This window comes from Mastigoproctus giganteus, chromosome 5 (genome assembly GCF_048544385.1).
Source record: "Mastigoproctus giganteus isolate SK-2022 chromosome 5, ASM4854438v1, whole genome shotgun sequence".
Lineage (NCBI taxonomy): Eukaryota > Metazoa > Arthropoda > Arachnida > Uropygi > Thelyphonidae > Mastigoproctus > Mastigoproctus giganteus.
Window position 1 is genome coordinate 55,284,493 of NC_143579.1, and position 14,385 is coordinate 55,298,877.

The 14,385-nt window shown below is 37.9% G+C and overlaps 1 protein-coding gene across 2 annotated transcripts in view; it reads left to right on the forward strand.

Moving 5' to 3' along the window:
* The first annotated feature begins 1,599 nt into the window (after positions 1 to 1,599).
* LOC150085405 (uncharacterized) overlaps positions 1,600 to 14,385 on the forward strand; it is a 209,930-nt gene continuing 197,144 nt past the window's right edge. Inside the window, exons 1-2 of one of the 2 annotated variants that reach the window (XM_090374032.1) lie at positions 1,600 to 1,729; positions 9,165 to 9,314. In XM_090374032.1, the coding sequence (XP_090230158.1) occupies positions 9,165 to 9,314 (150 nt within the window). In that variant the 5' untranslated portion in view covers positions 1,600 to 1,729. Of the gene's footprint in view, positions 1,730 to 9,164; positions 9,315 to 14,385 lie in introns of those variants that run through there. The other variant, XM_090374033.1, reaches the window with a different exon arrangement.

Here is a 14,385-nt window from a genome sequence, read left to right on the forward strand (position 1 = left end):
GGTAGGGACTCAATGAAGAGCAGAAAGTGTGCCACAGTTGTTGCAAATTGAATGGTTGACATGGCACTTTATCCTATTGAAAGAACCCATTTGCAAATAGATACAATATATCCTGCATCCATGAGGGAGATGCACCTATTGAAAAACAATTTCCGTAAACATTAGCATCCAAATGTCTTCCACTTGTATCAAGAGGACAAGTGTGATGGGCTTTTTTCTACGTATGGCTTTTTAAATCGAACACACACACACACACACACACACACACACACACACACACACACACACACACACACACACACACACACACACACACACACACACACACACACACACACACACACACACAAAATGACCCATTAGCATAAGAGGATCTGATTGACTTTTGCAGATACTGACTAACTAGACAACAGCGAGACGAAAAGCCCCTAAACGTTCTCGCTTTCAAGGAAGCATATTTTCAACCTTGGCTGGTGCAGTAGCATGTTATCGCAAGAAGAGGCTTGTCCAGCGGAGAAACTAATGTACTGCCAGGTCCGAGGCACAGCAAGGTGTTAGGGGGAGTCCTGCGATTACTTTAGTTCACTTCTTAAAGATGGAACCCTTCGGCACTCTGGTGGGGAAATCAAAATATATAGTTTCTCCTCTGGGTAGAATGTCTCAACTGCCCATAAAGTCTTATTCTCTTTTCCTTTGGCGCTCTTATTAGTTTAAGGCTTTCCTGCAGATGTTTCTCTTTCCTATACACCATTAGGACGATAAGCCACTGGGAAAGTGACAGAAATTTAAGCCAGAAATTTTTCATATGGCATGAGAGAGTGCAAGCATGCTCTTTATTGCACTACTGCGACGGTGTAATTGCGAGAAAACATTATTTTGCCACTTTCAGGGACTTGAAAACTCGAAAATTTGTAAAATAAAAGTTCTTGTCAGAGGATTAACAAATAAATCGTATACATAAAATAAAATGTTTATTTTTAATAAAAGGTACAGTTCCCGGTTTCGTTCATGCTTGTGTGTGTGTGCACACGTACTTATATAATTAACAAGTTAACCAAGTTTAATTTATTAATATTAGCCATTGGTGCAAGGAAGCCTGAGTCTTATGCTGCACCAAAAAAAAAAAAAAAAAAAAATCTGAATTACCCTGAGAGAGAGAGAGAAGTAGAAAGGAATCACCGAGAAAGAGAAGAATAATGATATCCAGCTCAAGACCCTGGGTGTGCCAGCCCATACTCAGCAGATGTGACCCCCTGGGGTTAGTTTAAGTTTAATTTGGTTAATCCTTCGTAAGTAAGTTTGTTTCCTTAATTTTTCCAACACATTAACAGCATTTATCTATAAGTTCCCCTGCTTCTTTCTACAATTAAATAAATAAACGAAATAATAAAATAAAACTAAGCATTAATTCCTTTCATCTTTTCTTTCACCTTTGTACAACGCTGATACACAATGCCATCTATGGAGATATCATGTATTCAGCTAATCACATGTTATATCAATGTATCTTGAAATAGCGGGAGAATTAAATTGTGTGTAAAAGGCGAGTGTGTTTTTATTCATTTATGGAACACTTTAAATAATTACAGAAGACTGTATATTTGGTGAACTAATGTAAAGTGATGTGAAGCTTGAAATACACATGACCGTTGGAAACGAATTTTCACCGAGTCGAGGATATTACTGGGCTGTACGTTTATTTTGAGGAGTGCTTGTTTGTCTTTTAAACGTGAGTTTCTGGTGGTATCGTTGAGTGGTGATTTTGGGAATGTCTAACAGTATCCGTATTATGTATTTATTTTCGGCGATGTGAAAAAAAAAAAAACAAGAAATAAATAAAGACAAAAAAGGTACCAGGCGACTTTTCTTTTAACTTTTACCGACGATCTTTTACTGTGATGCTTATATTATTGTATCATTCTGGTTTGGTTATTTATTGCCTCTATTTTTTTATTTTTATTTATTTTTTTTTCCAGTGAGAAATAATTGCAGCTAGTTTAATTTTCGGGCATAGCATTTCTTCGAAATTAAGATATTCTAGCTTTACTATTATTATTCTTTAAGTTGTATCAATTTGTAGTACGTTAGCCTTATAAGTAAATTGTTGGTAAATATGATAAACATTTCCATAAATAAAGTTTTAAGTTCGGAACCTTTTCAGCAAGGGTTCCCCTTCGCATTAGCCCTTCTTTTGGAAATTTCTTTATTTAGTGAAATCAATTGCTGTGGTATTTGTGTATTAGTAAGTGACCCAAGGAGAGAGAGAGAGAGAGAAAAAGAAGATAATACTCCTTAATTTAAGTTAGCCCAACCTCAAATAATACCGACTACCAATTTTTCGTTAAAAGTTAGATTATTTTAAAATTTAAAGAGCATTTTTTAAACTAAAGTCAGTTGCTAATACTTACCACATCTTTTGTTAACATCTTTCGCTTTCAGAGAGGATTAATTATGTCTGTTATCAAATTAATGTAGTTATAGCCTATAACAGCAGAACACAGTACAGTATTCTGTTGCAGCACAAAATAATGTACGTAACTCGATTACGTCTGGATTTTCATATTTTATTACTTGCAGTTTATTTAATGATAAATTGCCTTATTTAATTTTGATGATTAATTAGATTATAAAACCATTCTTATTAATTTTTAAATAACAATTATGAAGGAAATACACAAATTCAGTTTATTTCTATATACGTTCTAAATTTTAAAAGGCTTTCTGAAATTATACTATTGATTATGAGTAGACAGTGGTGGCCCAGGATAGCAGCGAGACCCCCCCCCTCCCATGATTTCCTGGAAAGAAAAGGCTGTCACAGGGCTTTAGCCCTCCGACCCTTTGACAAAACCTGGGACAGCCACTAGTAGTAGTACTAATGGCAACTGATGAAAGAAGCAATCTTATATAGCATCAGCCAAAAAAAAACAAAAAAAAAACAGTTCACCCATCCATACTCACCAAGAATTTGTCTAGTTCTCCCTTGAATTTATTCAACCCATCCACTTTCACAACCACACGTGGAGGCCTGTTCCAATAATCAACCACCCACTGGCTGAAGGCACACTTCCACACATCTGTCCTGCAACCATCCTTCAAGTTGAATTTATGTTCTCTCATGCGTGTAGTCTTAGCAAGTGAAAGAATACCATTAAAATTCAGCTTACTCAATCAGCTCTACCCTCAGTTGCCTGGTCATGAGATGCTGCAGTTTGCAGAACTGAAGCCTTTCTAGGTGAGTACTCTTCTGTTACCTTCAATAATCTGGTTGTCCTTCTCTGTATCCATTCCAGCAGATCTACATCCTTCCTAAAGTGAGGCCTCCAGACCTGTATACAATACTTAAGATGCAACCTAACCATGGCCTTATACAAAGGGATAATCACATCCTTATCCCTGCTAACAAAGTTTCTGTATATCATTGACAAAACCTCATGAGCTCTCCTGGCAGCATGAATTGGTGATATATTCGCACTTCTCCAGTCCACAAGGATCTCCCCTGAATCCAAGGATGCTCTCATAATTATGGTTATGGGCTTGCTTCTTCCTTTGCCTCCATTAATATAATTGGATAGATTCCATCTGCCCCAGGTGCCTTTTTTTTGGCCATCCTCAACAATTTCTCCTCCACTTTCCTTTCAGTTATTACAAAGTCATTTAGCTCCTCCTTAGAGTTTGATAAACTTCTGGCTGGCATCCCCTTCCCCAAAGAATTCATTATATGTGAATGTAGATGCAGTATACCTATTCTATTTTTCTGCAACTTGAGCAGGGTTATCAACAGTTAACCCATAGACATCAAGTGGCCCAATGTGATTCAATCCCTTCCTTCTACTGTTAATATAAACATAGAAGCCTTTGCTGCTTTTCTTTGCATTCTTTGCCAGGGACTTCTCATCTGCCTTAGCTTCCCTAACCTCCTTTGTGACTTGATTACAGGCCATTTTTTTTTTTATCTACCGTAGGTTTCTCTATCACCTGATAATTTATATGCATCCCATGTACTCTTCTCTGCCACGTGTCCCAACAATTCATGAGACATCAATTTAGGTCTAAGCCTTGAAGAGTATTTCTTTGTTGCTATGAAAAGCCTAGTAGCTTCTTTGATTACTTTCCATTTATAATTTGCCATTGGTAATATCATTAGTTGGTCCCACTGCACACATTTTAAAAACTGAGTCTTCTGTAGTGACACTTACAAAAGTAAAAGCTTTTCCCTTTATCCTTGACAGTAGTTATGTCTTTAAATTCCACCTTGGTACTCTGTGATCACTGCCACCCAGTGCATCTTTTACCTGCAGATTAAGAGCATGAAGAATCAATACTGAATACCATATGCCGCTATAGTAAACAGTCATCCAAGAAATCCACAGAAGTCTTGCTAGTGTGTGAGTGACCAACCCATAAATTCCAGTCAACATCTGAAAAGTTAAAATCCCCCAATTATGAGTCATTCTGTTTTGCTGGTCCACCATTTTTTTGTATAGCTATTTTTTTATACCCATCATAGTCATTTGGCCAAACACACTGCTTTCAGTTTTGTTCTTCCAGTATTTATATCACATTAAACTGAATCAACATTGCACTCATCACACAAGTCAACTGGATGCATGGCCTTAAATTTAATATTCTTCTTATCTAAGAGCATACCCTATCCACTTCTCCTGTCCTGTCTTTCCATTCACTCATATTCAAATTCAGCATCACTTATGTTTGAGTAACACCATGTCTGCTACTCCTACAATGTCTGCATTTGATGATTTAATCAGTACTTCAATTATTCAAATTTATTTTCTCTCCAGTGCTGAATTGATTGGCAAGGCTCTAACCATATACTCCCCCTATCTTATCTGGCAGAATTGCAGACACTTTCAAATTCAATCCTAACTCAACTTTTTATCAACATTTCCTTATATTTGTAAAGTAAGTACTTGGATCTCTTATAATTAATATCGTTAGAGTCAATGTGAACAACAATATCACCTTTTGTGCCCTTGTGGTCAGCACACTTGGTAGAATCGGATCCTCCCCACACTGAGTGGAAAAGACCTGAGTTCAAGTCAAATTGATAAAACGAGGAACTTTTATGGGTTTTTTCACTGGCAGTTTGTCTGTCTAAGGCGAGGGTAGTATTGCTTTTGTATCTGGAAACTGGTTTTTCGTCCAGCAAAGGGAAACTCTACCAGAGAACATGCAATTTACAGACAGTATACACAGAGCAATATGGTCTTAGTCGCTGATGCTCCTAAAACAAACATAGCGATCACCTTTTATGCTTTTAAAATATATCTTCTCTTCAACATCAGCTACTTTTGTTCCTAGCAGGCATACCATGGTCCTAATCCACCTATCCTTCTTCCACATATTTCTTTGACAATAGTCACTGATAATAAGTACTCCCTGTGGGATGTAAAACAAAAATAGTATTATTACTGGTAATATTGTTACCTGTTAGTAATCAAATTTTTTTATTATTATTTAATTATATACTTATATTAATTATATTTAATTATAATAATTTAAATAAAACAATCTTAATTACAGTTTCAGAATCTTCATATAATTAACTATAAAGCATCAGAATTGAGCTTGCTCAAACATTCAAAACCTTCCTTGGTGAGAGTACCACATTGTTCTGTGCACCAATTTTGTTTCCCTTCTCTATTCATTCCAGCTGCTCTATATTCTTCCAAAATGTAGCCACCAGACCTGTATGCAATACTCATGGCGAGGCATGACCATTGCCTTATACAATGGGATAATTACCTCCTTATCCCTGTTAGCAAAATTCCTATATATCATTGACAAGACACCATGAGCTGCTCTGGCAGCCTGTCTGCACTGCTCTGAAAACTTTGTGTCTTACTGCACAATTACCCCATTTCTTTTTCATTCTCTACTATGCTGAGTGTAGTATTACAGCACAGTTGGTACTTTCATCTGGGGGATACTGCTACCCATATGCAGTATTTGCATTTGTCAATGTTAAACTTCAGTTGCCGCCACTCAGCTATCTGCTCAACTTTTCTAGATCTTGTTGCAACAGTGTAACATCATTACTGTCATAAGAACCCTGCCAACCTTTGTATCATCTGCAAACTTGGACATTAAGTCTGATATACCTTCATCAATATCATTGATAAATACAGAAAACAACAATGAACCTTGGGGACTCCACTTATAACATTTATCCACAAAGAGTAGTGTCCCATTGATTACCACCATTTGTCTTCTCCCACTAAACCATCCCTTTATCCATAGTTACAACTTGCCCTTAATTCCATATTGCTCCAATTTGTATAGCAGTCTGTTATGTGCAATAGTATCAAAAGCTTTCTCAAAATCCAAGGATATGATATGATATGAAAATTATTTTTTGCATCCAGTTTCTTTGTGACCACATTGTAGTATCCAATCAAATTGGTCAGGCAAGATTTCCCCTTAACCCTTTCTATGCTGTCCTTAACCCTATGCTGTATCTGAACTATAACTGCAGTTTTGTCTAGATGATCGTGCATTGCTTCTTTAACCAATGACTCCCATTATTTTCCCTGGAACAGAAGTTAAATTAGCAGGTCTGTAAATACTCGTGCAATTTTCACCCTTTGATCCTTTGTGAATTGGGGATACATCTGCCTATCTCCAGTCCGAAAATTTGCATATCTCCACTCCAAAAGATGCAAATGAACATTTGGCACGTATAATATCATCACTATAAAATGCTGCATCTATTTTTGCATTTCTTTCTATGCATTGCACACCATACTTATGCTTATTCATCTGCTAATGTCTTATTACATCATTTCCATCTGCTTTAAAATTGAAAAAGTTATACCTACACACAGGTGCAAGGTATTACATGTATGCAAAGTATTACATGTATTTCCTAATACATGTAGTAAAAATAAGTATTAGTTGTGTAGAAATCAAGCTTATAAAGCATCAGAAAAAAAAAAAAAAAATTCCTATCTCACCTGTCTCTCCTCTCCAGTAATTTGTCTAGTTTATTCAAACTGCCTGCTTCCACAATAACAGATGGAAGTTTTGTTCCAGTAATCAACCTAGACTAGCTTTGATAAATTCATTTACTATACTCCTAGCATTGGTGTATATGCAAGTATACATGCACCTGTTCTTACTCTTATTTACCGTAACACAGCCCACGTATTTCCTTATTCCCACCTAACCAACAGCTGTAGGCCTTGAAACCTTGCTTTCTGTGCTGTTTCATGCTCCAATAGAAGCAGCAGGAATTCCTTTCACCTCTGCCTGTGACTTGTTAGGTCTGTTAGTCCCACCAAGTATATCCCACCAAGCTAAGCAGTTTTCTAAACCACCTAACACTGCCTCTATAACATCAACAAGTATTCTTGCATCCTTTCTATTTAAAATGTATCCCATCCCTGTAGAAATACTCTCCTGTTAACAAGCGCAGATCACACTGAGAAAAAATTGTACTCCATGAGCCTTGCACAATCACTCCTGGGCTGAATTGATTGACAATGCTCTCACATATTCTTTCCTGTCATGTCTGGGCAGGTGCCTCCGTAGCCAGATAGGCAGGAGCAGCAGTGTGTAGCACATGCTTCTTGATTAGACCGGGGTTCGAGCCCATGCCCACCAAATACGGAGGATGCGGAAAGGTCAGGGAATGACCACTGCATATCCCTGGAGCAATATGGCCTTAGTTGCTAATGCTCCTAAAAACCAAATAACAAACAACAATGTCTGGGCAGAATTGCAGAAATTTTCAAATTTAACCCTAACTCACAACTTTTTCTCAACATTGCTCTGTAGTTGTTATCAGATCTCCTACTCTTAATGTTATTAGTGCCAATATGTACAATATCTCCTTTTGTGCCCTTGAAAGATGATATCTGCTCTACAACATCATCAGCTTTTTTCCCCTGGCACACATACCTTGATCCCATTCCACCTATCCTATTTGCACAATATATTTCCTGTTTACCTAACAATAGTCACCAACATTAGCTACCTCTTGTGGGAGTACCACACAGTTGGTATGTTAATTTGGGATTCTGCTTCCCATATGCAGTACCTTTGCATTTTTTGAGATGTTGTCACAGTAGCTTACCTTGATTACTGTCATTAACCATCCTACCAACCTATTATCACATGCAAACTTAGACATTAAGTCTGATATTTCTTTATCACTATCATTAATAAATATGGAAAATAACAATGGGCCTAGCACTGAACACATGGGAATTCCACTGATGCAGAATATATAATGTGGAAGTTTTCCTTTAGCCATCAGGTGGTTGATTGCTGGAACAAACTTCCATCATCTGTTGTTGTGGGAGTGTGTATTTGAATACATTCAAGGAAGAACTAGATAAACTATTGTAGGGAATGAATAAGTGAATGAAATGGGAGATATCATTTTTTTTTTTTCTTGCTTCATTTGCCACAATTAATGCTAATACTAAATTCTCCTCGTATTCAAATTCTGCATTCCTTATGTCTCAGACAGCATTTTTCTAATATCCCTACAATGTCTGCATTTGATTTCTTAATCAGTACTTTAAATTCATCAAATTTATATACTATGCTACTGTCATCAGTGTCCAGTGTACATGCACCTGTTTTTACTTTTAGTAACCCTAACTGGCGCCTCCGTAGCCAGGTGGGAAGGAGCAGCTGCGTAGCACACGCTTCTTGATTAGACCGGGGTTCGAGCCCGTCACCACCAAATACGGAGGATGCGGAAAGGTCATTCAGGGAATGACCACCGCATATCCCGGAGCAATATGGCCTTAGTTGCTAATGCTCCTAAAAAAAAAAAAAAAAAAAAAACAAAAAAAAAAAAAGTAACCCTAACACTGCCCGTGTATTTGTTTGTTCAATGGGGATCCCTAGCAGCCCTTGAAATCCCCCACAGATTGCTTTCTTGGCTGCTGAACATTGCAATAGGAACAGTGCAAGAATCACTTAGCGAAGTGATTCTTTGTGAAATCATTTAACTGAAGGGTGGAGTTGAAATTTTATAATACAATACTATACTGCTTTAAAATATTGTAATATAAAATTATGCTGTCTGCCATTTTTAAACAGTGTTATCAAAAAAAAGTGAAGTATAATTTTTTTGAGTAATAATTAATAAATTAGCATTTCTCAATAGTTCTACTTTTGAATATTTGCAGATGTATGAAGAACAAGAAAATACTCCACCATTGTGTGAGTCCTACTTAAATAGGACTAAATCAGATTCTGTAGAAAGATATATACTAACTGAACTTCAAATGGATTCAATGGAGGGAACTAATGACTGTTCATCCTCATGCAAAGGAATGGTAAATGTATATTTTTGTGTGTTTATTAAATCTTAATGAAAGAACAAAAATGTTCCAGAAATAATGTGGAAACCCTTGCCTTTATTTTATGTTTTAATCGAAAACCAAAGTTTCCATTGTCTGACCACTACAGTGTTCAGACAATGGAAACTTTAGCATCTGGTAATACAAAGGGTACTAGGAAAGTTTTGCAATACAGCTTTATTTAATTTTTTCAAAGTAATTTCCTCTACATTCAATACACCTCTCCATCCTCCGAAACCAATCTTTAAACCAGTTCTGCCAAGTTTCACTAGAGAGTAAAGCACACTCGTTGTCCCAAGCCCGTAGAAGGTACTCATCAATGGAAAACCGCCTCCCTTTAGCTTCATTTTCACATGCGGGAACAGTGCAAAGTCGCAGGGAGCAAGGTCTGGACTGTAGGGAGGGTGCTCGAGAAGTTTCAGTCCTGTCGTGGTCAAATATTCGGTGCAGGCTTTGGCGCGGTGAGCTTTAGCATTATCGTGATGGAGGTACCAGGTGTCCATTCTTGACTTTGGCCGCAGGTTCTTCATAGATCCAATGACTTTAGGCAGGCATCGTTCAGTATACCACTTAGCTGTGACTGTCTTCTGCGTGTCCAAAACGACACGTTCCACAATTCCACTCGATTTGAAAAATACAGCTATCATTTTCTTCTTTACAGATCGGGATTTTCTGACAATTACGGGTGTGTCGTCATCATCAAAGACCCAAACTTTGTTTTGAGCCTTGGACGGCAGATCGTAATAGTACAGCCAAGTCTCGTCACCTGTCACGATGTTGTTCACATACCGAGATTGTCCCTTATCAAACTTTTTTTAACATCTCCCGGCACCAAGTCACACGTCGTGTCATCTGCTCTTCAGTCGGTTGATGCTGCACCCAGAGAGAACAAAGTTTCTTCACGTGCAAATGATCTTGCAGAATCGAACGAATTGCTGGTGCATTTAGGCCCAAAGTATCCTCTATCTGTTGGTAGGTCACTCGCCTGTTTTCGTCAGGCATTTTCCTCACAGCAGTAATGTTTTCCTCCGTAACTGACGTTCGTGGCCTTCCCGGCCTCTCAGAATCCTCCAGAGTGAAATTTCCTCTTTGGAATTCTCTATACCACCTGAATATCGTTGTACGATGTGGACAATCATCATCTAGTGCAAGAGTCATTTCTTCTAAGCACTGGTCTATGGTTAAACCACGCACAAAATTATACCGCAAAACTGTCCTTATCTCATTTCGTGACCACGATGGCATCGCAAGCACTTTACACTCTCACTACTAATGAATAACTGAGCCCATCGACTTGGCGCGGCGGCTACTATGCACGTATGAACATGTCTCAACATGCAGCAACAAGCAGCTTCCTGTGATTCATTGTTGCGTCATATTGCAAAACTTTCCTAGTACCCTTTGTACAAGCCATCCAATTTCTTTTTTGGATGACTTGTATTACCAGATGCTATCTAGCAGTTCAAACTTTGCAGGTTGCTCTACATATCTTTATTTTAAAAATATTCATTTCTGATATTATTTCATGTGTTGGAAGGATATGTAATTTTTAAATCACTCCAATTAAATTTGTCTACCACAGAGTTTCTTTAAATTTGGATTTTTTTTATGCTTTAAATTCAGACTCAAAAAATAACTAAAGCTTATTCTTTCTAGTTTCAACTTTTAAAATAGTTTTTTCGTGTTTCATTAAAGATATTTTTAATGAAAAAAATAACATATGTTACATGTGGATGCTCTTTACATAACACTACATTAACACTATTATTTACTTCTTTATTCCCTTCATTCTATATGGGGTGGTTTGGAGACCTGCAATACCTGTTTGCAGAGGAATTCTGGCTGCTGAGATGGATTGTCTTTGAGCACCAGGTCTGAGTTAGTCGTAGAACTACAATCTGGCAACTGTGATAAAATTCCCTAGATCATCTACCAGAATAAGAGACATCAAAGTAACTTCAGCTGTGAAACTTTCTACTGGCATTACTGATGTTCCCATGTATTGGATCTCTGATGTTAGAGAATCATCCTGTATGGCCTGAGAATTACCCCTTCCCTCTTCCATTACAAGTTTCTCACAGATAGGTTAATCTCAACTCAGATGCTAAGTATCATTCAAAAACTGGATTTTTATTTTCAGAAATTATGCAAGAGTCAAGGTTTTGCAAAAGCATCCTTGATCAACTGTGCATTTCATCTGTGAGTTCCCAACCTTTTTTCTGTATGCACTATGCAGATTTCTTATGCTGACTATAACTTGCCATTTCATTGATGAAGAAAATATAGGATTTCGATGAATAGTATATATACAGTACAATGATATATATACAATGAATGATTTGCAAATTTTGTAAATAAAAGCACTTCTATTTGCTGCAATCATTGTGTTGTTGTTGTTCGGTTTAATGACACAAGGGCTACTAAGGCCAAATTGTGTCTCTTCATCGTTAATTGACAAAAAGTGTATTGTTAGAGAGATTAAATTATGCTTCTGTACAAACCAATATGTTTTAGATATAATAAAAGTTCTTCAATATTTGCTTCATTTCCTAAGATGCGAGATAAATCAGGTGATATATTCAATGTAGAGAGTGACTGAAAGTGTTTGACCAGATGGTTGAATGTAAGGGACAGTCAACCAGGAAATGACGGACTGTAAGTTGCGTCTGACAAGATGAACACTGTGGTGGGTTTTCACCCAATAATAGGAAGAGATGAGTATGGTGAGTGTGTCCAATTCTGAGTCTTGCCAGTACCACTTCCTCTCGTCTGTTTCTTCGGAAGCCAGACAGCCACAGCTTTGGATCTTCTTTTATCTGGTAAAGTTTATTGTTAGTGTCACTTTTCCAGGTCTGTGACCATTTATCGTAGCAGGCTTTGCGTATGACAGACTTAAAATCAGAGAAAGGAACCTGAGGATGTTGTGAGAGAGCGGATTGAGGATGTTTAGTGGCAAAGTCAGCACTTTCATTTCCCAGAATGCCTGAATGGCCAGGGATCCAGCAAAAACTGATTGCCTGATTGGACACACTGCAAGCGAATAGCTGGGAATGAATCTGTTTCAATGTAGGGTGAGAAATGGAGGAATTCTTCCTTATGGCAGAGAGAGCACTAAGAGAATCTGTGTAAATTATGGCAGATGAGATGGAAAGCTCAATTATCTTACTAAGTGCTAACTTAATGGCATATAATTCAGCTGTGAAGACCGCTGTAAGCAAGCGGTAGTGTGGCTGAACTTGTACATAAAGGAAAAACTGCCGCAGCACCTACCATACTCTCAGTTTTTGAACCATTCATATAAATTTTACAGGCATGGCTGTTCATAGCATGAGCTGAATGTAACTGTCTGATATTGCAGGAAGGTATATTTTTCCCCCACTGGAGGAAGTGTGTATCTTGAGAGACAGACACATAAGTCCAAGGAGCAACAGGTGTAGTTGTGTCTTGGAATATTTCATTTAAATTGACATTCCAAGTCTGAACAAGCTCTTTGATCCTGAGAGAGGCGGGTCTATTTTCATTTGGCTTGCTCTCATAGAAGGCTTCCCAACGAGTATTATAGAGATACTCCCAACTTGGGTGTGATGGTAGACTCTGGATCTTAGCAGCGTAGTGAAGCAGTAGTGTTTTTCTACGCAGGTGTAATGGGGGATCATGAGCTTCAATATATAGAATTTGGATCGGAGAAGTCCTGAAAGCTCTCAGCGCACTCCTCAGAGCACTGTGATGGATCATATTTAGCCGTTTTAAAGTAGTGCTCCTGGCAGAGTCATACACTTGACAACCAGAATCTAACCGTGAACGGATTAAACTTCTATAGAGATGCAGCAAAGTACACCGATCAGCTCCCCATGACATAGATGAGACCGAACGATGTATATTCAAATGCTTTGAGCAAGAAGTTCTCAAATAAGTGATGTGAGCTTGGAAATTTAGTTTGCGGTCTAATATTAGTCCAAGAAACAATCATTGTGAATGCCACGGATCACAGTGTAAACAAAATACATAATGCATAATATGTAAATAGTTTTTTCTATAAATAGAAACAAGTAAATAATAATAATACTTGTTGTCATCCGTTCAGTCACAGCTGGCTTTCAGAGACTTTATGGGTGAGCTGTCTGGTCTTCAACAGCTTCGTTCAAGTCCTTCGTGCTCATGTCAGTGTCGCTCTTGATGGTGCCGAGCCAGCGTGTTCTTTGCTGACCTTTTCTCCTTGTTCCACTAACCTTTCCTAGCATTATCGATTTTTTACAATGAATTGGATTGTATTACGTGACTGAAATACGTCAATCATAGCTGGTGATCTTGGCCTCCAGTGATGTTTCTGACTTGATGTGATCCAAAACCTCTCTGTTTGTAACTTTTACTGTCCATGGTATGTGATTAGACCGGGGTTCGAGCCCGTGAGCCACCAAATGGTCCTGGTCAACTGCTATCTATGTATTGTCCACAGTTATTGGCAAAGATTAAGGAAAACAGTCTGACCAGAGCCAATGTCCTGACACGGACATTGGCTCTGGTCAGCCTGTTTTCTATTGTAAGCACCCTATTAGAGAATTAGGAGAGAGTGATTTTCCTTTATCCTGGAAATTTATCTGTTGTTTCACAGAAATAAGTCATCCACACTTTCACTAAATTTCGTCTGTCTCTGTATGGTAGGTACAAGTGGTCCCTAAATCAGTTTTGTTTTAGTTGCTGTGCAAGTAACCTTACAGTGTCTAAGAGGAGGTCCTTGAGTGTAGTGGAAAAAGTGGAAGTGCTTAATAGTGTAGATCGGGACATTAAAAAAAAAGAAGTCGCTTTAAAATTTGGTATCCCTGCCAGTAGTGACACGGTTTTTCAGAATGTCAACCGTTTTGGACAGACAACTTGTGCAATCGAGACCCACTATTAGCAGGTCTTGATTGCACAAGTTGTCTGCTCAACATGTGTAGTAAAGTTTCGAAACAAGAGAATTCCCATAATGTTTTTTATACAATGTCAAGCATTCTGAAAAACTGTTTCGATTCTCAAACTGTTTCAGGAAACAGGACCCAGTCAGAAG